General features: G+C 34.1%; 4 protein-coding genes across 9 annotated transcripts; 3 read left to right on the forward strand and 1 right to left on the reverse strand.

Annotated features, from left to right (window-relative positions):
- The first annotated feature begins 477 nt into the window (after positions 1–477).
- Positions 478–2,943, forward strand: LOC114409940 (elongation factor 1-delta-like). Its single transcript, XM_028373625.1, has 8 exons — positions 478–581; positions 829–939; positions 1,159–1,275; positions 1,471–1,558; positions 1,668–1,791; positions 1,896–2,009; positions 2,373–2,534; positions 2,668–2,943. Coding segments are annotated over exons 2-8 (693 nt in total). The 5' UTR covers positions 478–581; positions 829–853; the 3' UTR covers positions 2,670–2,943.
- Positions 2,944–5,817: 2,874 nt separating this feature from the next.
- On the forward strand, positions 5,818–8,687 carry LOC114409941 (SWI/SNF complex component SNF12 homolog). 2 transcript variants are annotated; one of them, XM_028373626.1, is made up of 3 exons: positions 5,818–5,989; positions 6,289–7,867; positions 8,370–8,687. In XM_028373626.1, exons 2-3 carry the CDS (start codon positions 6,348–6,350, stop codon positions 8,437–8,439), a joined length of 1,590 nt encoding a protein of 529 aa, XP_028229427.1. In that variant the 5' UTR covers positions 5,818–5,989; positions 6,289–6,347; the 3' UTR covers positions 8,440–8,687. The 2 variants fall into 2 exon arrangements, with proteins under 2 accessions (XP_028229427.1, XP_028229428.1); XM_028373627.1 differs by having other exon boundaries at positions 6,327–7,867.
- Positions 8,688–16,833: 8,146 nt separating this feature from the next.
- Positions 16,834–20,286, forward strand: LOC114409944 (SNF1-related protein kinase regulatory subunit gamma-1-like). The gene is made up of 6 exons (XM_028373632.1): positions 16,834–17,219; positions 17,796–17,968; positions 18,380–18,538; positions 18,665–18,940; positions 19,476–19,639; positions 19,752–20,286. The coding sequence occupies exons 1-6, from the start codon at positions 17,054–17,056 to the stop codon at positions 20,047–20,049; spliced, it is 1,236 nt and encodes a 411-aa protein (XP_028229433.1). The 5' UTR covers positions 16,834–17,053; the 3' UTR covers positions 20,050–20,286.
- A 159-nt stretch (positions 20,287–20,445) lies between these two features.
- On the reverse strand, positions 20,446–23,100 carry LOC114409945. 5 transcript variants are annotated; one of them, XR_003666251.1, is made up of 6 exons: positions 22,894–23,100; positions 22,599–22,769; positions 22,415–22,504; positions 22,140–22,259; positions 21,928–22,042; positions 20,446–20,912 (listed from the first exon to the last, which is right to left on the reverse strand). XR_003666251.1 is itself a non-coding variant. In XM_028373635.1 (6 exons), the coding sequence occupies exons 1-5, from the start codon at positions 23,065–23,067 to the stop codon at positions 22,019–22,021; spliced, it is 579 nt and encodes a 192-aa protein (XP_028229436.1). In that variant the 5' UTR covers positions 23,068–23,100; the 3' UTR covers positions 20,446–20,915; positions 21,972–22,018. The 5 variants fall into 5 exon arrangements, 3 of the variants coding, with proteins under 3 accessions (XP_028229436.1, XP_028229437.1, XP_028229434.1); XR_003666250.1 differs by having other exon boundaries at positions 20,446–20,915; XM_028373635.1 differs by having other exon boundaries at positions 20,446–20,915; positions 21,972–22,042.
- Positions 23,101–23,243: the final 143 nt, after the last annotated feature.

Raw genomic sequence — 23,243 nt, forward strand, 5'->3', positions numbered from 1 at the left:
AAATAATCCAAAAATTTAAAAACCAAAAAAATAAATTAACTCACGGGAAAAGGTTCTTCCGCAGTTGAAAATAACAACAGCGAATGAACCTTCTTTCATGTGATATCTCGCGGAAGAACTTCTTCCATAGGAATCCACGTAAGAAGGTTCTTTCGTGGCTTCCTGTGGAAGAAATTATTCTACGAGATGGCACAGAAGAAGGTTCTTCCGTAGTTAATGTTACAAATGTGGAAGAACCTTCTTCCGTGCAATCTCGCGGAAGAAGTTCTTCCGCAAGAATTCTTACAACAGTGGAAGAACTTTTTTCTGTAACATTAACTGCAGAAGAAGGTTCTGCTGTAGAAACATTGAGGGGTATTTTGGGAATTATAAAAAATTGTTGGGTGCACCAGCAATCTTGCTGGGTGCCCCTAGCAATTCCCTTTAGTTGATGATCCAATTTGATGGCCCGTATCCCAAATTCAAATTCGGATTAGGGTTTCAGTTCCAAGCCAATAAAAAGTGATAATCACTCTCTCACTCTCACTCTTTCCGTCTCTCGTTAGTCGTTTGTAACGCCTTTGTTTGCGTTTTTTGCACAGGTAAGCAAGCTCCTTCGATCCACGATCTCTTCCTCTGAATTTTGAATTCCCAAAACCTATGCCAATTGTAGCACTTCTCTCTCTGAATTGGTGAATTCTATTCACAAATTTGTAAATTTTGGGGTTTTCATGATATTTTTAGTTTACTTCGCAGTTTGAAGCATTCTATTAATGGGTCTTGATTGAAGATCCGTTTTTTATTATTGCTGCTATTGTAATCCATGGTATTGTTATGCATATTTTGCAGAAGAATTAACACATATATAGCAAGCATGGCAGTCACACTCTACGACCTTAGCTCTGCCTCTGGGTTGAAGAAGCTTGATGAGTACCTTCTCCCACGCAGCTACATCACCGGGTATGTCACTGCTTTTATTGCTTATGTGAATATTTTAAAATATTAGACAGGCGTGTAAAATCATTGCTTGCTTTTTACATATTGTTTGAAAAGAGAAATCGTGCAGCAGTTGATATTTATGGTGGTTTATGCTAGTAGGTTCTGTCAACTACTATTTTTTTTTCTTTCTTTTCAAATCCTTTATTTCTTACGTATCGTCCCTTTTGAATGTGCTTTTAGGTACCAAGCTACAAAGGATGATCTTACTGTTTATGCAGCTTTGCCAACTGCTCCATCAGATGAATATGGAAATGTTTCCAGGTGGTACAAGCACATTGATGCTTTGTTGAGAATCTCGTAAGTTCACTTCCCATGACTTACATGCCAATTATACTGCAATGATTTTATTTGCTTGGTTATGGTGTTATTTTCTGTTGTGCTGAGAGATAGGATGATGATTTGGTAATTTGAGTGACTTGGTTATATTGTTATCCTTCATACTTTTTTTCTAAATCCTATTTTTAATACTAATTTTTTGTCTACACTCTACAGTGGTGTTTCTGGCGAGGGATCTGGTGTTATTGTTGAGGGATCCCTGGTTGCGGAGCCTGTTGCAACTCCCCCAGCTGCTGACACTAAGGCAAGTGTTTTTCTAATGATAACTGTGATTGGTTTCATGTTTTCTTTTCACATTGTGTCTTAACTCTAATTATTGCTTGACCTTTGACTGAATGCAATCTGTTTTTCAGGCTGCTGTTGCTGAGGATGACGATGATGATGATGTTGATTTGTTTGGTGAAGAGACTGAGGAAGAGAAGAAGGCAGCTGAGGAACGGGCAGCTGCAGTGAAGGCATCTGCAAAAAAGAAAGAGTGTGAGTTTCTTTCTTGTCACTAGTTATCTTTGAACTTTATCCTACCCCCTCCTCCATTATACCACTTTGTGATGGCATTGATTTTCTGCTGATTCCCTTTTCAGCTGGGAAATCATCTGTTCTGTTGGATGTAAAACCATGGGATGATGAAACTGACATGAAGAAGCTTGAAGAATCAGTGAGATCTGTTCAGATGGAAGGGTTGCTTTGGGGTGCATGTATGTTATTTTTATGTAGAAGTTCTTTTTTTTTTTTTGCTATGGTTATTGATATTTGTACATTTCTTGACTTTGTTAACTGTTTTAATAACCAAAGCCTTTGATTATAATATATTGAATGAAAACAGTTAAGTATATTAAATTAAATTATAATATATAGTTAAGGATAGTAGCCTTTGATTATAATTCAACTATCAATTTATTGTATTTGTAAATGTTAAGAATGTTATTCATTGGTCTTTGATTTAGATAGAAGTTGTACTACTATCCTTTACCATTATGCTTGTATTGCATACTTTTATTTTCTGCTTATCATGGCTGTTCCATATTTCCGATTCTGATATTACTTTATCTGTGCCCCAGCCAAACTTGTTCCTGTTGGATACGGTATTAAGAAACTGCAAATTATGCTTACTATTGTGGATGACCTAGTTTCTGTTGATACTCTTATTGAGGAACATCTCACAGTTGAGCCCATCAATGAATATGTCCAGAGTTGTGACATTGTGGCCTTCAATAAAATATGTAAGTTTTTTAGATGACCTTTTCTTATCCCTAGTAATTCCTAAGGTTGGTGTTGTATTTGTTGACAAGATTCATATCCTTGTTATATGGTTTTGCATCTTGTTATAACACGCTATTTCATATCTTATTACAGAAACTACAATCGGTGGGATTTGGAGATCATGGCAACTGGGAGAATTGCAAGTTTTAGAAACTATGTTCTAGGGGGAACTACCCTGAATTGAGAATTTTTGTCTTTAGAAACCCGCTTATATTATTTGTTTCTATATATCTTTGTGTTGTCATCGGATTATTTGGATAGTAATAATTTCACCTTTAATGTGTCAACGGATTATTTGGATGGAATCACTCATCTGCTAAAAAGACTTTCAACCATTTGAATGGAATCCCCATTTGAGGTTGAAGTTTATTATCTGTGTATATGGAGAGTTAACAATTTCTCCATAGGTGGTTTCGGACGTGGGTGTCCTAACAGTGATTTGGTCAAGTAGGGAGGGAGGTGGAGAGAAAAAAACTAGGTTTTCTGATGGATACTTTATATATATATATATATAAATATATAATTTAAATGTAATGTTAAAATTATTTTTCTATTTGATAAAAAAACACTAAATTACTCTTTAAAAAGTATTCTTATAGAATAATTTTTGCTATTTTATTAAGATAACGTGTGTGTTTTTACTGTCTATTGTCTTTTCTTTATTTACACTATGAATTTGCATTATTGTTAATTCCAATTGGTAAAATGGTAGTAATAGATTCTACGCAATATTAAATAATTTTAAAGATAACACATGCATGTATTTGAACTTAATTTGTTTGGACAAATAGCAACTTTTGTATCACCTTTTTTTAAAAGGAAATTTTGTTAAAAAAATATTATTTTATGAATTGAAGTTGAAACTTAGTCCAACTTACTCAATTATTAAAGTCTGACTTGAAGTCCTTGAAAGATCATTCGAAAACATTATTAGCTTTAGAAGTTTTCAAGATTAATAAGTAAATATTAACATATTAAGAATTGTTGACACTACACTAAATAAAGTAAATTATTTGACTAATAAATTTTAAAAATGACTCATACAAGTTGGAGATTAAAAAGTATAACATTAAGGAAAACATATTTTAATATAGAAAAATATCAAACTAATATTCATTAAAGTCAATGAGTGATCTACTCAACATACATATTCAAATTTTAAACGACACATAGAAAATGAAAAATATAAGAGAAAAAACATTTAAGAATCACTCCTTTATAAATGACGATATTTATTGACAACAATAACTTAATAATAGTATTATTTTTGTTGTTACGCATAATTAGCTATATGTTAACCTGTAAAGACTTGTTACTGAAAAAAGTTGTCATTTTTATTGTTATGCAAAATGAGAAATATGTAAAATATATTAAAATTATAGTCTATAATAAAGTATTTAATAAATTACTGGAAGGAACTATAATATTTGATATATTTTATTTTTTAATCATAATCTCATTAAAAAAATATATTAACAATTGATATTGTTAATCTTAACAAAATATATCATACTATCCCAAAAAATATATTTAAAATGAAATATTAAAATAAATTATAAATAAACAAAAACATATTTTTTCAATATATATTTTAATATTTAAATTATATATATATATATATATATATATATATATTAATATTCAATTAAACTCGTGCGACAAATCAATATTATATCTAATTTTGAAAAGGGTATTTAGTTAATATTTCCCCCTCTATTTATGTTAATATATGTTGAAGTTGAAGCATACATTTTAAAAAAAAAATTATGAAAAATTAACACAAATATTGGTATATGAACTTTTAAGAAACTAATGTATTTAATATTTAAAGATTAAAATAATGAAGACATGTAATTCTTAAAAATTAAGAATAAGGTTTTATATATTTTTTAAATAATGAAATATTTCAATTTTTCTTAAGAAATGAAATTGATACAAATATTTCTTTAAAACAAATTAATTATAAAGCGTTAACTAAATCTGTGGAATGGGATTAGAGGCTTAGAATGTGTTTAGTAAACCTTTTGGGAGCTTATAAATTTTTGACTGACTTATAGGATACTTTGACCAAATAGTATTTAGGATAGGACTATTTTCATATGGTCTAATAGAAATAAATTTAAATTATATAATTATATATTTATAGTTAATATTTAATATTATTAAATATTAATCAACAAGTTGTGAGTACGAGTGAAACTCAATTCAAATATTATTATGATTATAAAAAATATTATGTATATAATTTTTTTTACTTTCTTATCTAAAAATAAATATCATCTTAAGTTATTTTATATATCAAGAAAAAATAATAAAATAAATAAAAGAAAATAGTAATTTTATCAAACTAACATTAATATTAATGTTACATTAAAAAAACTAAAGTGACACATATAAGGAATATTAGTAAAAAATTTTAATTACTATTACACTAAAAAACTAACATGATACTTAAGACATTTTTTTAAATATAAAACTTATTTTGAGACAGAAAGAATAACTACTATAAAGATTTATGCCATTTTTTTAATTAAAAAATTACATAATTTATGTATTTTAATAATGATGATGAAATTTAGGTTGTGTTCGTTTGGTAGGAAAGAGACGTAGAAAAAATTACAATAATGATGAAAAGGAAAGAATACACACTTTCATTTAGTTTAATTTAAGTAAAAGTCACTGTAAAATGTGTAAAAAAAAAGGTGGGATCCATGTGTGCAATTTTCTTTACAAAATTGAGATGAAAGACAAAGAAAAAATATAATAAAAATGCGAACTTGGACAATTTTTATACATGCATGTAACAAAGAATGATTTTTTTTTTATATTCAATTATGTTGCATTTTATATTCGCATGCATTATGGAAAACAAATATTCGAATATGCTAGACATATTCAGTTATGATTAAACAAAATTGAATATACCTTTGATGTAATTCATTTTACAACTTACATTCTATAATGCATGTACAAGGACAAGTTAAAAAGTATTAAAAAAAATACAAACACATAATAAAATTGGAATCATATAAAAGCTTAATTTTAATTTTTTATTTTATTAATTTAATTATTATGTCACTTTAATTCAAATCTTTTATCTCATCTACAACCTCAACTTCATCTCTCTTTTATTCTTTTTCGTTAGTGGCATTTTCTTTTCTTTTCTCCCAACGGAATAATACGATATCTCAATATCAATTTTCCTTACAAGAAACCTTGTCGCGCGTAACATGTGCGTTATAACAGTAAAATACAATAAATTTAATTCAAACCACACAGCGTTGTATTTTAAAACCAGAGAGAGTTTTTTGGGTATAAAAAGATGAAAAACGAGAACGAAAACTGAGCATGCAATCGATCCGACCAGTGATTCCTTCATTCGTTCAATTTCCCATACTCCGAACCGACACCATCAGTAAGAATCTCTTCTTCCTCTTCTCTGTTTTTATTTTTCTTTTTCTTCTGCAAAAAAAAAAAAACTATAAAACATTAAGTTTGATGAGCCCAAATTCAATTTTGCTCGGTTACGGTTCCAATTCTTGCATCTTCTTTACATGCATTGTGTTTTCGTTGTTAGGGTTTTCGTTCTTTAAATTTTCTTGATGTTTTTCACATAAACAATCGTTCCTTTTTCAGAACCCAGGGTCCCCAGAGAGTCTCATTTATATCTTGCGACAAATGTTGTTCTGATTATTTTTATAATATTTATTTCAGTTTCACTGATTTTGCGGGTGATTATGTTTCTGGTCTAGATCTTAGAAGCAGCAATAGGAATGAATAATCAAGCCAAGAATATTGCTGCATCATCTTTGTTTGGTCATTCTGGAATGGCCCCACAAAAACACCACCCTAACCCCATTCAGCAGTGGAACCATCCAAACCCTTTACTCTCTCAGTCACAGTCACACCCTCAAACCCAATTCCCTGGTCCGTTTCAGTTTTCAGATCCCCAAAACCAGGTCTTTGCAAAAGCTCAGTATTCACAAGCACATTTGCATTCTCCGGCTGCCCGTGCTCATCCGCAACCTCAGACTCATCCTTTTGCCCACTTGCATAGTGTAAATACTAATACTGCTAATGGTACATCATCTCCGGCCACCGGAAGTGCCAAGCGAGCAACCCCAAAGCCCCCGTTGAGGTCCCACAATTCGTTGAATACGAACCAATCCATGCCGTTTAAGGCCACGGAATTGACCCCAGCTGCTCGGCAAAAGAAGCAAACACCAGAAAAGGTGGCTGCACTTTTGCCCGAGTCTGCTCTTTACACTCAGTTGCTTGATTTTGAGGCTCAGGTGGATGCTGCTTTGGCCAGGAGAAAGATTGATGTACAGGAGGCTAAGCTGCCTCCCCATGTTCAGAAAACTCTTCGTGTTTATGTGTTTAATACCTTCTCAAATCATGCAAAAATGGATGCTGAGAATAGAAAGGCTGATGAATCTTGGTGGTCTCTCAAGATAACTGGAAGGATATTGGAAGATGGTATGGATTCTGTGTCTGGAACTTCACAGGGATCGAGTCCTTCATACCCGAAGTTCTCTGCATTTTTCAAGAAAATTACCATACTCTTAGATCAAAGCCTTTATCCCAATAATCATGTCATTGTATGGGATAGTGCTCGTTCCCCTACCGAACAGGATGGTTTTGAGGTGAAGAGGAAAGGAAACAAAGAATTTACTGCACTGATTGCAATAGAAATGAATTATACACCTGACAAGTTTATGGTTTCATCACCACTGTCTAAACTTTTAGGGATTGAGGTAGAGACTCGCTCAAGAATAATAGCTACTCTTTTTAACTACGTCAAGTCCAGGAAGCTACAGAGCCCAAATGACCCTTCATTCTTCATATGTGATCCTTCTCTACAAATGGTGTTCGGGGAAGAGAAGATGGATTTCACCATGGTTTCTCAGAAGTTATCACAGCATTTGTCACAACCACGACCTATACATCTAGAGCATAACATCAAGCTTTCTGGACATTCTCCAGCTGTATCTGCATGTTATGATATACAGGTTGATGTGCCTTTTCCACTGGAAAAGGATATGTCTACATTCTTGGCAGGTTTTGAGAGTCAGAAAGAGATTGAAGCTTATGATGAGGCAATTTGCGGCTCCTTAAAGAAAATCCAGGAGCATCGTAGAAGACGAGCTTTCTTTCTTAGCTTTAGTCAGTATCCAGCAGAGTTTATTGATACTTTGATTTCTTCTGAGAGCAAGGATTTAAAACTTGTTGCTGGAGATGCCAGCCATAATGTTGAAAAGGAGCTTCGTTCTGAATTCTTCAATCAACCATGGTAAGCATTATGATGACACTTGACCTTTTCTCTTTTTGTTGTGAGGTATATATATCCATAATACACTTGTTTGTTTAGTACGGTTGTGACCTGAATGTGAGTATTTACTTGCTAAAGTTGGGAGTTTAATATGTTGACAATCATACACATAAAAAAGAAGCTGCATCTATACCAGACACTTGTGTTAGACACAACGTGACTCAGAAAAAAACCAAGACATTTCATTTCAGATTTTGATGTGTCAGGCGTGCCCATTCTTAAGTGGCAACTGGTAGGAAATTGTAATACAATACCATAGGGCTTCACTATGAAATTGGTGGATAGATTATTTATCATACAGAGAAATTATAAGTTATGACAGGGATACCCTGTAGGCTGTATGCCCCCCCTTCATCCCAATCCTTAATTGATATATGTGTCATGTAGGGCAAACAATATTATATAATATTTTTTGTCAAAATATTTTCTAATTTGTTTGTGTTCTTTTTTGTAATATCTTCAGGGTTGAGGATGCTGTCATTCGTTACCTGAACCGCAAAACTGCAGGAAGTGATGCTCATGGACGCAATTAAGAAAACGTTGTAGAGGTGGAGTTTCTATTTCTTGCTTTTTCTAACAACTCGATATACTTTTGTTTTTGTAATCCTTGTTAGGGAAGAGAGTTTGAGTACCCAAGATGAGGAGTAGAAGAAAGGAAAGAATGTAGGACAAAGAAAATGTGTTTTAGATAGTGAAAATCAAGGCTAGTGTGATCAGAAATTCTGTACAGAATTTCAGAAAAATATATACTGATCCATTTATTTTGGTTGCCCCTGGCTCATTTCGAGTCCCTCAAGTCATGTTCTAACTTCTATGCCGACTATATTTGAGAAGGTTGGAATTAACATTTATAAAAGAAGATACAAAAAACTAACCTAAGATGTTTTGGTCGTGGAAGGAAAGACTAATAAGAAATGTTTATCAAATGAAAGATAATTTAATTAAAATGATGATAGAGGAAGACTGAAGGAAATATTTAAATATTATTAAATTAATTTAATTTATTGGATTTATTAATTGTTTTTAATTTTGATCGAGTTCAGTAGTGAATTTGATCAATATAATTAATCCAATTAGGTGAAATAAAGCTTGGTTGCTATTGTCATTGTAATTTTTATTTATTTATTTTTATTTTAAAAAGCGTATTCCACTATAGTCAAACTCTTCTGATGCTGAGGAAGCTATCTCTGTATAGTGGAGCTTGTGGCTGATATGTGAAGGAATGAGTAGATTTAAAATAAGTATTAATTTTAGCAAATTAACAGATGCTAATTATGCATAATAGGAGCCATGCTAAGTGTCCTCTTATATAGAGGTGGAGATGAGTCACTATCATGTGACAAAAGTTAATCTCTGTGCTACTGTCAAAGAAGGATAAATGATCAATTTTATGGAGATGATCAATTTAGTCTAAAATTATGTAAATGTACCGTTAAGTGATATTCATTTCCGTTAAGATTTTTGGCAACGTGATACGTGAAAACATGACAAATCCAAGTGATTGAAGTGATATCCTGGTGTTGACTAGGTAGTGTGGATCAAATTGTCAATTTTATCTTTAGTAGGTACACAATAGTACCATGCCTCCTCTACACCAAATTCCTTCCTTGATTCCCTCTACAACCTTTTTTTTTTTTTTTTCTGTTTCTTCTCTCTCCTCTTCCTCTTTTGTGTGACTCTATCTTGTGTCGTTCTTCATCCTAGAAAGCCTATGAACTTTGGAGCTTTCCATTGTATTGTGTCGTTCTACCAATATTAAGTTTTTAGGATCATGTTTCCCCTCGTAAAGAACAACAATAATAATGAATGGTAGTTTATTCAAATATGATTACATCATATTGACATGTTTATTTTTATTTTATTTTATTTAGTAGCTGTTATGTTAGTAACTATTATTTAAGAAGTCAGTTATTATTTTTATGATTTCTTTCAGTTACAAAATCTTTATTTAAACAGATTATTATTCAATAAAAAGTGTGCATTCATCTCCCTTCATTCTGTGAGTTACGTTTATTATCCTACAAATCGGTATCAAGAGCATTCTTCTTAAGAGGGACCTGTCAGTGAACCGAGTGAAACCCACCACAAAAAATCAAAACACCTTGCTTCAATTCATCAAATTGATGGATTTTGAAACACCGTACACAGCAACACCACCTGTGTTTGATGGTGATAATTATCAAATCTGGGCAGCAAGAATGGAGGCACATCTGGAGGCAAATGATCTCTGGGAAGTTGTTGAGGAAGACTACGAAGTTCTTCCTTTATCAACCAATCCAACAATGGCTCAGATAAAAAATCAAAAGGAGAGGAAAACAAGAAAGTTAAAGGAAAGAGCTTCTTTGTTTGCTGCTGTCTCAAGAAATTTTCACTAGAATAATGACCATCAAATCAGCATGTGAAATCTGGAGTTTCCTCAAGAATGAATACAAAGGAGATGAAAGGATTAAGGGCATGCAAGTCCTAAATCTGGTTAGAGAATTTGAGATGCAGAAAATGAAGGAGTCGAAACAATTAAAGAGTATGCTAACAAGTTTCTTAGCATTGCCAACAAAGTAAGATTGCTTGGTTCTGAATTTTTCGATTCAAGAATAGTTAAAAAAATACTGGTGACTGTCCCTGAAAGATTTGAGGCTACTATTACATCCTTGGAGAATACTAAGGATCTGCCAAAACTTACCTTGGTAGAACTTGTAAATGCTTTGCAAGCCCAAGAGCAAAGAAGAAGAATGAGGGCTGATGGTTCTGTGGAAGGAGCATTGCAAGCTAAATTGCAAATTAACCAAGGAGAGAAAAGCAAGTGGAAGAAATACAAGAAGAAGAATTTCAACACACAAGAAGTAGCGGCTAACACAAGCAACAATAATGGAAACAACAACAAAGGATTTCCTTCTTGCAAGCACTGTGGCAGAATGGGTCATCCCCTTTTCAAATGTTGGAGAAGACCCGATGTTAAGTGTGAAAAGTGCAACAAGTTGGGACATCATGTGAGAATTTGCAAAAGCAATCTTCAACAAAAGAATGAGGCTCAAGTTGCAGATCAACAAGAGGAAGAGCAATTATTTGTAGCAACTTGTTTTACAAGCAGTAGCTCAACTGAATGTTGGCTAGTGGATAGTGGTTGTACCAACCACATGACCCACGATCAAGAGCTTTTCAGAGAGTTGGACAGATCACAAGTATCAAAAGTTAGAATCGAAAATGGTGATCTTATCACTGCTAAAGGAAAGGGAACTGTAGCCATTGAAAGTTGCACAGGTACAAAATTAATGTATGATGTTTTGTATGTAGCTGAGATTGATCAAAACTTGCTGAGTGTGGGACAATTGGTTGAGAAGGGATTTAAAGTCATCTTTGAAAATAAACACTGTTTGATTAAAGATGTCAATGATAAGGAAATTTTCAATATCAAAATGAGAGACAAAAATTTCTCATTTGACCCACTGAAGGAGGAGCAAGCAGCCTATCCAACTACTGTAAACAGTACAGAAGCTTGGCACAAAAGGTTAGGCCATTTTCATCATGCAGCTGTGTTGAATATGCAACGAAAGGAGTTGGTTCATGGCTTACCTCACTTAGATTCTAAATTACCAAGCTGTGAAGCATGTCAATATGGCAAGCAAGCAAGATTACCCTTCAAACAATCAACCTGAAGAGCAACAGAGAAGCTGTAGTTGATTCACACAGATTTGGCCGAACCTCAAAGGACTACTTCGCTTAAAGAGAGTAAATATTACATCATCTTTATAGATGATTTCACTAGAATGTGCTGGATTTACTTTTTCAAGTCTAAGTCAGAAGTTGCAGGTGTATTTTGGAGATTTAAGCAGTGGATTGAAAAGCAAAGTGACTGCATGATTCAAGCTTTGAGGTCTGATAACGACAAGGAGTACACTTCAGTACAATTCACCATGTTTTGTGAGGAAGCAGGAATTGAGAATCAATTAACAGCTCCTTACACCCCTCAACAAAATGGGGTTAGTGAAAGAAGAATCGGATGATAATGGAAATGGTGAGATGTATGCTTCATGAGAAAAGGTTACTTAAGGAATATTGGGCAGAAGCTGCAAACATTGCAGTATTCTTGCTAAATCGACTTCCCACCAAAGCAGTAAATGGGAAGACTCCTTTTGAGATTTGTTATGATTATAAACCTTCCTTGAAAAATTTTAAAGTATTTGGATGCTTGTGTTTTACTTATGTGCCACAGATTAAGAGAGACAAGCTAGACAAGAAAGTTGAACCTGGTATCTTTGTGGGATATAGTTCAGTATCTACAGCTTATAGAGTTTTCCAACCTCACACAAGGAAAATTCTGATAAGCAGGGATGTATACTTTATGGAGAATGAGAAATTGAGCTAGAATGATATTGAAAAGATGTCGATAGCTGATCCTTTGCAAAATCAAGATGAGTTAATTGATGATGCACCCGTGAGAGACACTAGATTGCTCTAAGATATTTATGAAAGATGCAATGTAGCAATTCTAGAACTTGCAGGATATTGGGATGCAAAGGAGGATCCAAAATGGAGTGCTGCAATGTAGGAAGAGCTTGTCATGATTGATAAAAGTCAGACTTGGGAACTCGTTGAAAGGCATGAACACAGAAAAGTCATAGGTGTGAAATGGGTGTTTAGAACAAAGTTGAATGTAGATGGCTCAATCAACAAACATAAAGCAAGGTTAGTAGTAAAGGGGTATGCTCAGATTTTTGGAGTAGATTTCTTTGATATTTTTGTTTCGGTTGCAAGGCAGGATACCATTAAGATGTTGCTAGCTATTGTAGCATAGAAGGGGTGGAAAATCTGCCAACTTGATGTCAAGTCAGCTTTCTTAAATGGATTTCTGGAGAAAGAAGTCTATGTTGAGCAATCTGAAGGTTTACTTGTGAGAGGACATGAGGACAAAGTCTATCTATTAAAGAAGGCTTTATATGGTTTGACACAGACCCAAGAGCTTGGTACAACAGGATTGATGAGTACTTATCAAAACTAGGCTTTGTTAAAAGTCTTAGTGAATCCACTTTATACATCAAAGGTGATCAAGCTAACTTCATTGTGATCTCTTTGTATGTTGATGATCTCTTAGTCACTGGCAGCAATGTAGAACTTATTCAGGATATGATGCAAGTCTTTGAGACGACAGACCTAGGAGAAATGTCCTATTTCCTTGGTATGGAGGTTAAGCAGAATGAAGGTGATATCTTCATCTGTTAGAGAAAGTATGCAAAGGAGATTCTGAAGAAATTCAACATGGAGAACTGTAAAGGCATGAACACTCCTATGTGTCAAAAGGAGAAGTTATGCAAGGATGATGGTTCAGAACAAGTGGAAGAATCACTCTACAGAAGCTTAATGGGTTGCTTAATGTATCTCACAGCAACAAGACCAGATATCTTGTATGTTGTAAGTGTACTTTCAAGATTTATGAATTGTGCTAAAGAATCTCACTTTAAAGCAGCAAAAAGAGTGTTGAGGTATGTCAAGGAAACTTTAAATTATGGAATGAAGTTCAGTCAATCACAAGATTTCAAGTTGCAAGGCTTTTCTGATAGTGATTGGGCAAGGTCTTTAGATGACATGAAAAGCACCTCAGACTACTGTTTTAGTTTTGGATTAGGGATGTTCTCTTGGTGTTCCAAAAAACAAGAAATTGTTGCACAGTCAACCGCTGAAGCAAAATTTATAGCAGCCACAACAGCTGTTAATCAAGCCTTATGGCTCAGGAAAATGATAATTGATTTGCACTTGGAGCAAGATACAACTACTGAAGTAATGGTGGACAACCAGGCAGCCATAGCCATCTCTAAAAATCCAGTTTTTCATGGAAAAACAAAGCATTTTAGCATCAAATTATTTTTTCTTAGAGATGTACAGAGGGATGGTGCAGTGTGCTTGAAGTACTGCAAGACTGAAGACCAGCTGTCAGATATCTTCACCAAAGCACTTCCAAGAAGCAGATTTGAGTTATTGAGATAGAAACTTGGACTTGCCAACCATTGATACAAGGAGGAGTGTTGAACGTGTGTATCAGCAGTTGTCTATTAATTTGTTTTCTGCTAGTTGTTTGACCGAGTCTTAAGGACTGTTTATTTTATTTTTTTGTTACTTAGTAGTTGTTATGTTAGTGGCTATTGTTTAGGAAGTCAGTTATTGTCTTTATGATTTCTTTCAGTTACAAAAATATCTATTTAAATAGATTATTATTCAATAAAAAGTGTGCATTCATCTCACTTCATTCTATGAGTTACGTTTATTATCCTACAACCACCAAGAATATGAACAATTGCAATCCTTTGGAATTTTAGAATCGGGAACCAAAAAGTCCTATTAAGGATTCAAATCTTTGTTTGGCATTTCATCAAATACTTTATAGACAATAATTTTCTCAATTAGATAATGGTATTGAATACCTCAAACTTTAAGGGGACAAATTGATTTTCTTAAATGATGATATAAAGGATTTGATTCATCAAGGCATTTCATAATATTTATTATCCATTTTTCACAAATAATGTTGCTGCATATGCTTACAATCTTGCCATGTATAATCTCTTTGGGGAGGGAGCATGTGTGTTTAAATTTCCCCAATCTCAAGGATCCCAGGGCTACAGTTTGGGAGCCACAAGGTGGTGGCTTATGATTGTGGGAGAAGGAGAAGGAAGGGTAAAACAAGAAACACATTGTTTGGTTCTCTATGCCAACGTTTATCGTTGCGGTGCTAATAATGATGTTGGTGGCAGCGATTCACAACAAGATGATTTGTTGGAGCGTTGCCTTGACATTTTGCACATAGCCTCGGATGGCGGAGAGAAGACGAAGAGGGGAAACAAATGGGAGAAAAGTTTTTACTGACATTTTAGTCCAAAACATTGTGTGTTGACATAACATGTCTCATAAACATATGAATTTGACATGTTAGTTAGGACGTGTCATGTATGCACTCAACATTAATGGAAACGGAAACGAAGATCACTTGACAACAAGACTATGTTATCGGTACATTTACACAATTATGTATTAAATTGATCATTTCCATAACACATGAACAAAATTGTCAACCAGTGTAAAATGCAGGAACGAAATTGATCATTTACTTGCCCAAGAGTTAAGGGAGAGCCATTGGTGGGGTTGCTGGAAGTATTAAAGAAGTGGACCCTTTAAGTAGGTTAGGCTAATCCTGGATATCCAGGTACTTACGGGGTTGCTATTTATACAACACTTTCTTTTCTAGGTATGGTGCATTTTTTTTCTTTTCTTTTCAAAGTTGGATTTTAGCTTCTCTAAAACTTTCTTTGTTTTCGGCTTCTATAATTTTGAAACTTACCACTTTTGGTTGCTTTAAATAGCGCTTTATAGAAAGACAAAAAATAGTTTAGTTTGTGTTTGAAAGACTAAAAATGATGTATTTCAAAATTAAAGGAACTGAAAACTGGAAAATTTTTAAAGGAATTAAAATTGAATTTTGTAAATTTTAAAGGGATAAAAAACATATTTTATCCAAATTTAAAATAGTCTAGACGGATAAAATGTTTTATAACCATGATGCAGCCTGAATCAAGCAAAACTTACAAAGAAGAATCCTAACTAGAATAAAAGGAAGTGGATCTCCTTTGAGAATATTGCCCTGCACTTTTTGATTAAAAAGAGGATTATCCATGAAAATTTACACACATTTTTTTTTGGGGTCAAATTTTTTTAAAATCTGTAAATCACTTTTTGATTTATTTAATTCATTGCAAAAATAAAATAAATTATTGTACGAAATTTTTTCTTTTGGATTTACATCAACAACACAAATATTAACGGAAAAATAATTTTAACTAAGCATATCATAAAATAATTTAAAAAGTAAAAGTTTCGAAAGAAATGAGAAAAACAACCCTTCCCTTTCTATAAACTAAAGTTACTAAACTAATAATTCGTCTTATTTTATCCTTCTACTTTACGCTAAATTAAGATATTTTGGGTTTTGGATAACAATAACAATATCATTCAAATTGTAGAAGTCAAGAGGAAAAAAAAGACAAGAATAATATATTCTCGAATCAACTTAATGAATAGTAAGTACCCGGTTCAGTTTGTCCTCTTCTCGAATCAGCTTATAAATAGTGAATATCTGACTCATCGATGTCTTCATGCTTTGTTTAGATTTAGAAAATAAAGAATGCAAATGAAAAAGAAAGGAAAAGTAGTTCGTAAATAAAACCAAATAAACTCTTTGTTTATAATTTATAATAACTTACACATTTAACCAACTTAGTCAGACAGCTTGACAAGTTAATCATTACTCTATGAGTACATTAAAATTATAACCGTTATTTTGAGAGAGATTAATTTTTTTTAAAAATAAAATAAATGATAAAAAAGTGAAGATGTTATAAAAAAGAGAAGTGATAAAAATAACTTCTTTAACACACTTTCACTAATTAGTTAAAATTTATTAAAATTATAAAATTAAGACATAATTATTCTTTAATTAGTTAAAATTTATTAAAAATTATAAAATTAAGACATAATCATTAAACATGATATGAAACACATCAAATTTTATTATTTTCAATAATTTTTAGCTGAAGAGAGAATGTATGTTTAAAACTTAAAATAATGTGTTAAATATTGTGTTCCTCATATTTCTAGTTAAAAAATACTATAGAAATATATTATCAATAATATAAAACCAGTTAAAACAAAACAAAACAAAACAAAACAAAACATAATTGTTGTTTTAATGTGCAAAAGTATCTATCGGCGCATGTTAGCACGGCACGCCATTTTATTGTTGATAGTAATGAAAGATTGTGTCGGATGAGGATGTGTCGTGTGACAAAAAATAATGCAGATTTTGGATAAGCATGCCGCAATACAGCGTAGGACAAGACATTAGTATTACGTGGACATGAAGCAGTTCATCACACACAACATGTACTCTCATCATAATCGTCCACGTTTCTTCATGCTCCAAAGTCAACGAATTATGTTCCAAGTTTTTCATATCAAACGGTGTTGATCTTAGTCGTAGGAAGTAGCTAGTGGAGTGTTTGCAGATTGAGGGTCCTTCTCTTCAGTTATTTATGGGGATGTGTAAAGAGAAAAGGAATTCTAAATAACTTGCCAGCATTGGCGTTAGAGAGAGAGAGAGTTATTATGGTGACTATGGAAGAGAGTCCAAGGAGCCCAGAGGCGAAGCTGGGGTTGCGAGTGGAGGATTTATGGGACATTCAAGAACCACAGCTAAGTCCTGATGAGAAGCTCAATGCTTGCTTTGAAAGCATCCCTGTCTCTGCCTTCCCTCCACCTCCTTCAAATCAAGGTAGTTATGTTTTATGATTCATCATTTCATTGTGTATCATACTCGCATCACATGTCAATTCTGCGCAAGGTTTTAAAAAATGGTCCGCAATTGCAATTTCGGGTTTTTGAGCGCAATTGTGACCGCATCGATTGTATTTATTTGCAATTTCTTACAACATCAAGGATCGTGACTGCAACTGTGACCACAGTTTAAAACCTTGATTGTTAGGGATGACCAAAACAACAAAAAAAGATTTTGTTCATACCCACATGAAAATTAATCTCTGGTATTTGTTGACACACCACACAAATATTTTGGATTAAGAGTTACAAGGTTGACTTGGTGATTGAAGAGAGAAGGGAAAGGGGGAAGTTGTGGGTTCGAATCCTCTCACTAACAAAAACTAACAAATTAACAACTAACATTCACCTATAAAAAAACCCATATAATTTGGGCTTCTGAGATGATGTTGACACTTATTTCTTCTCATAATATACCTTAGTATCTGTTATGATATGCCCCTTCTATGTCTCTTTTCAGTTTCAGCTTCAGAATGTAACTTTTCTTTTTTTTGTTATAATTTTGGGTATTCAGAAGTTGAGATAAAATCAGATGCCACCCTAGCCGAGGCAGTAAAACTACTTGCAGAACACAGCATTCTCAGTGCACCTGTGGTGGATGTAGATGCACCCGAAGATGCTAGTTGGATTGACAGATATATAGGAATAGTTGAGTTTGCTGGAATTGTTGTTTGGATTCTGCATCAGGTTGGGATCTGAATTTGATTAATTAGTTACCTGCTTTAGTGTCAAGCTTCCTCCTATCCCCTCTCCCACAAAGGCAAAAATTCGTTATATGAAAAATGATGTATGTATAGCATATTTGTGGGGTTATTTTAGAAAAGTTCAGAAGTGAGAAGTTTGGTAGAGAATGTAAAAACATGCTAAAAAGACCGTCTAATTGAATCTAGTACAAGTGTCATGTTTACCGTTAATTCAATATCCTGGTGGGGTGATGTGAATTTTGTTTCTGGATTCCGGGTAGAAGGTTGATTTGATTGTTAATTTCATGGTAAATGTTCACTAATTGAAAAATGATGTTACATGGTTGATGTTGAAGTTATTTTTATGGGTGCTATTTTCACACTTTTTCAATATGACAATCAATGCTGTTGACAGTCTGAACCCACATCTCCTAGGAGTCCATCCAGTGGAGCTGCTAATACGGCTGCAGTTACTGGAGTAGCTTATGAAGCATTAGGCCTTGAATCTGCTGCGACAACTTCAGGCAATTTTTTCGAGGATCTGACTTCTTCTCAACTATATAAGAATACCAAGGTTGTATGTTGGCCATATCAGTGTAAACTAAGAAGTTATTTTGTTTTAATTGGTTCTTGTTGCAGCTGTTCACTTAGTTTGATCTGATCTTATTTATTTGTCAGCAGCTAATGCTTTAGCAAACAGGTTCGTGACATTTCAGGGTCATTCCGTTGGGCCCCATTTCTCGCTTTGGAGAGATCAAACTCATTTTTGACCATGCTTTTGCTGCTTTCCAAGTACAAGATGAAGAGTATTCCTGTGGTGGACTTGGGTGCTGGTCGAATTGACAACATTATTACACAGTCTTCTGTAATTCACATGTTGGCAGAATGTGCTGGTCTTCAGTGGTTTGAGAGTTGGGGAACCAAGAAACTTTCTGAAGTTGGTCTTCCCATGGTGACACCAAATCATATTATCAAGGTGAGTAACTATCTTAAGTTGAATTTCTGCATCATGGTGGGAAATAATGTACATCAGCTTATACCTCACCTTAAATAATGATGAAGCCCTTCCATATTGCAATGCATCTTCTACAACACAAAAGGTTATTGACATAAATCTGTGATATAATGTACAAAACCTCAATACTTTACAAGTATTCTAACATTAAGGTTTCTTACAATATGCCAATTACCGCAGCATACCAACTATAATCCATTATGCCTTAAACCCTCACAAGACACCTCCTTTCTTGCATGTGCCATTTGTTGTATAGGCATAAGTGCAGACATCCATCTACTTCGTTATAATATGGTATACATCAAGCTTCTCAATGCATTGAAATATGTCAAGTATGACAATGGATTCTCATAATTCTAAAGCAAAAGTTTCCCAGATGTTTTATTAAGCTTATAACTACTGCACTTAAAAATATATGGCTAATGCTAGTTATTTCCTTTTCCCCATTCAAGTAGCTAATTAATCTTTAGTAATAGATGGGTTTCCTTGTTTTCAGGTTTATGAGGATGAACCAGTGCTTCAAGCATTTAAACTGATGAGGAAAAAGAGGATTGGAGGGTTGCCAGTGATGGAAAGGGGTGGCAGCAGGGCAATTGGTAACATAAGCCTGCAAGATGTTCAATTCCTCCTAACTGCTCCTGAAATCTACCATGATTATAGGTTTGTCATCACATTTCAACTGATAAATAAGAACTTCTTTATACAGCACTACCATCTTTCTTTTTCTGTTTTATCCGTTACATACTAACTATATATTCACACACTATGACAGATCTATTACAGCAAAAGACTTCCTGACAGCCGTTAGAAGCTACTTAGAGAAGCATGAAGGGGCCTTTCCAATGTCAGGTGACCTGATTACATGCAATAAGAATTGCACAATCAAAGAATTGATTCAACTGCTTGACCATGAGAAGAATCATAGGGTCTACGTTGCTGACAATGAAGGGAATCTAGAAGGACTAATCACACTAAGAGATATCATATCAAGGCTAGTACATGAACCCCGTGGCTATTTTGGCGATTTCTTTGATGGGGTTCTCCCGATGCCTCCAAACAGCAGGGTTTGACATGCATCCAGGAAGAATAACTTCTATTCCATCAGTAACAAATTGATGTGTGTTTCTCATAAGAGCTGACAACAAGATCTTAGGGCCTTTGTAACAAGCACTTAGTACTTTGCAAATTACTAGCTCTCGTATTAATGTAGGTGAAACTGTGAAATGTGAAATTTTGTGTAAATTTTTACATAATAATCGGGAGTTTTGGTTGCATTTTTCTTTTGAACAAGTTGGTCCTTAATCTCACTAGTGTTGAGATGCTACTCTGCAATTAAGAACCAGGGAACTTAACGAACCACAATTTGGTGCCCCAGAATACCAACATTGGGTATCACAATTCAGTCAATTCTTCTTGAGTGTTCGTTTGGAACAACATAAATTAAAGGTAACAATGATGCCAACGTGTTACAAGAAGGAAATTTATACTCAACAATTTGTTTTGAACATTTGCAACTTATGCTCCAAGTTCTAAACCAGTAATCCAATGCACATTATGTTTTGCACTTGCAAAGTAATCCACAATGGATGTGCAGGCATCGTGCTTGTGTTTGCACCAGTTCAGTTGAGAAAACAAAGGAAGAACAAGTGAAAACCCAACTCGCCTGAAGTTACATATCAGGTTGTCACATCCATGACCAAAGGAGTTTCTTATTTGGAAAAAGAAACTGCTCAATCCATTAATCTACAAGTTTAACTAGTTTCGCTGGAATTTTCTGATCCTAAAAGCGAGACTATTAAAGTTTTTCTTTTACAAATAAAGAATACCAAATGATCTGGTCAGTTGAGGCTTTAGCCCGAATGATAACACATCTCCCCACCAAAGATTGATCAACTTTTGATTCCCCCTGCCTGGGTCTTTCATCTATGTTCTCCTGCTATACCAGAGAAAATCAAAACAAATTTCCAAATTCAGATCAAACTGAAATCACCATCAGCTTTATGCATCAGACATGAAATAAACTTCAACTGCAATATTTCACTGGCATTACATTGTGCTATGAGCTATAAAACATACAAGAGTGACAAATTAAGGAATTGTGGACCCAAAATGGAAAAATGGCTGCACAGTGGTTGAGATTTCCATATGGTAGAGAGAGTGGTAACAGTCCTATTCCCAACACAGCAAGCATCCATTTCATTTCCTCCTCTATTTTTTTAGTTAACATTACACAACATGGTCCCTCCCCCAAAAAATAAAAACCACCAGTCTCCCAAGTCCCTCCTTCCCATGCTCCATAGAAAGAAAAGTTCAAATATGAAATTGTAACTCCAGATTAATGATAGAAACTCAGACTTTGTTGGCTTAGAGGAGGACCAATTACTGGATACAAGTCATAGACTCCTAGTAAACTAGCCATCTGAAAGTCTTACTCCAGAAAGACCCATAAGGTCTGAGGAACTGCTATGTAGAATGGTAATTTTGTAGGAATAAAATGCTACAAGTTATTGTAGAAAGGAATTGCTGTGAAAGGCAGTTATTGTGAGAGGGGAGAGTTGTGTCCCTATCTAGTTATATTCTGCAAATAGTAGTAATTTTATAAGATGTAAGTTAGTTCTTAGAGTATTGAAGAACTCTCTGGTGGAGCCTCAGCTCCAGATTTGTATCTAAAACAGTGTGCCGTTGGATTCAATAAAAATTCCCCTTTTAAATTCAAAATTGCTGTTCTATTATATAATTTCATGCCTTCTCCATCCAGTAAGATAAGGCTTTGTTGATACTAGACCAGTTAATCAAACCATAATTAGCTCAACTGTCCTATTCAAACCAACAAGCCAAATCAATATCCTCTCATGATACAAATCATATACCAAGATTAAGTTAGAATCTCAAATACAGGTTACTTCTGTCTGTTAAATTTAGCCAACTTTGTTCAGTAAGAAGCATACTGGGTAAATCTAAAAGCAAAAGGCAGCAATTTAGTCAAGCATATCATTCTTTGTAAAACATCTTGTAAGAAACTCCATTGGTTTACTGGTCCTAATGCCCATTCAGTGCCTCATCCTGACAGCATACAACGAGCTCATTAGAAAACCACAAAGCCAATATAAGTATAAAAATTCAATCTGGATAAAAGAACAAACTTCAATATAGTGTTTACCACAGTAGAAAACTGGTCTCTAATACAGTGCATGGCTTTCAGCATCATATCTATAGAATCTGTAGCCAACTGGAACTTCATATCTTGCTCTCCTGAGTGAAATAGAGCATCATTCTGTAGCTGAAAAGTATGCAGTTAAAACTATAGAATTACATAAAAGAGCATTTGATCATTTTACATTGAACACATAAAAATAAAGTCAGAACTCGGAACACTTAAATATGCACATTGATGGACAGTCCCTCCTCTACTAAAGTGCAAGAGTTGGTGTTTACCTTCAGATTGATAACAGCTGCAGGGTCTGCAGATTCTTTATCCAGATTTGCCATATTCCATGTCATAGTCTTTAATTGAGGCACAATAGTCTGCATATAATACAGTTCAAATGTTCAATCTCAGATTAAAGAACTCAATTGAGTTCACAATCACATTCACAAAATATGCAGTAAAATAGTTGACCTGATCTTTCATCACATCTTCTTGCCACTCTTGCTGAAACTTGTGCAACAAAAGCATCAACAGTTTTTGCAATTCAGGCAGAACCTCACTGGGGAACAGCTTTGGAATATCCTCCTTGCTAGTGTTCTCATAAACACACCTCCTGATTAACATTCGGAGGCAAACCAGAAGCTGCAGATAGTGTTAAAACTTAAAAATGATAATCTTTTCCACAATAAATCTTCTTAGGAAAACTCTACTACTGGGTCGTGAATAAAGCAAAAAAGTTTCCCTATTAAAAAGAGAGAAACATTACTGGGTCAAGATCAGATTCATTTTGGAGCTGGAGCATTTCTTGGATGATGCATCGTTCGGTAGTGCCAAGACCAGTTTTTCTTGTTCTCCAAAGTGCTTGAAGAATGTATTCAATAGATTCTTTCGAATTTGCCCTTACCAGCACCGGCAAATGACCCCATATCGTTTGCTCCATCAAACACCACCACCACCACCACCACCGTGTCGGAGTATGATACACAAAAATTAGTGAATATTGCGATTTGGTCCCTGGTTAAAACTCAAGGCCCATAAGCAAACAAGGTGTCCGGCCCATTATTGAGTCGGTCTTCGATTTCTTTATCCTCTTTATATCTCTCTTCTTTAACATTC

This window comes from Glycine soja, chromosome 4 (assembly GCF_004193775.1).
Source record: "Glycine soja cultivar W05 chromosome 4, ASM419377v2, whole genome shotgun sequence".
In the NCBI taxonomy this organism is placed as follows: Eukaryota; Viridiplantae; Streptophyta; class Magnoliopsida; order Fabales; family Fabaceae; genus Glycine; species Glycine soja.

Coding starts and splice junctions, on each gene's coding strand:
- LOC114409940 (XM_028373625.1), top strand. CDS start 854: ATGGCAGTCACACTCTACGACCTTAGCTCTGCCTCTGGGTTGAAGAAG. Junction 1,559..1,667: donor CCCCAGCTGCTGACACTAAG/GCAAGTGTTTTT, acceptor TCTGTTTTTCAG/GCTGCTGTTGCTGAGGATGA. Junction 2,010..2,372: donor AGGGTTGCTTTGGGGTGCAT/GTATGTTATTTT, acceptor TCTGTGCCCCAG/CCAAACTTGTTCCTGTTGGA.
- LOC114409941 (XM_028373626.1), top strand. CDS start 6,348: ATGAATAATCAAGCCAAGAATATTGCTGCATCATCTTTGTTTGGTCAT. Junction 7,868..8,369: donor GAATTCTTCAATCAACCATG/GTAAGCATTATG, acceptor TAATATCTTCAG/GGTTGAGGATGCTGTCATTC.
- LOC114409944 (XM_028373632.1), top strand. CDS start 17,054: ATGGTGACTATGGAAGAGAGTCCAAGGAGCCCAGAGGCGAAGCTGGGG. Junction 17,220..17,795: donor TCCACCTCCTTCAAATCAAG/GTAGTTATGTTT, acceptor TTGGGTATTCAG/AAGTTGAGATAAAATCAGAT. Junction 18,539..18,664: donor AACTATATAAGAATACCAAG/GTTGTATGTTGG, acceptor TTTAGCAAACAG/GTTCGTGACATTTCAGGGTC.
- LOC114409945 (XM_028373635.1), bottom strand. CDS start 23,067: ATGGAGCAAACGATATGGGGTCATTTGCCGGTGCTGGTAAGGGCAAAT. Junction 22,770..22,893: donor ATGAATCTGATCTTGACCCA/GTAATGTTTCTC, acceptor CACTATCTGCAG/CTTCTGGTTTGCCTCCGAAT. Junction 22,260..22,414: donor CAGCTGTTATCAATCTGAAG/GTAAACACCAAC, acceptor CATACTTTTCAG/CTACAGAATGATGCTCTATT.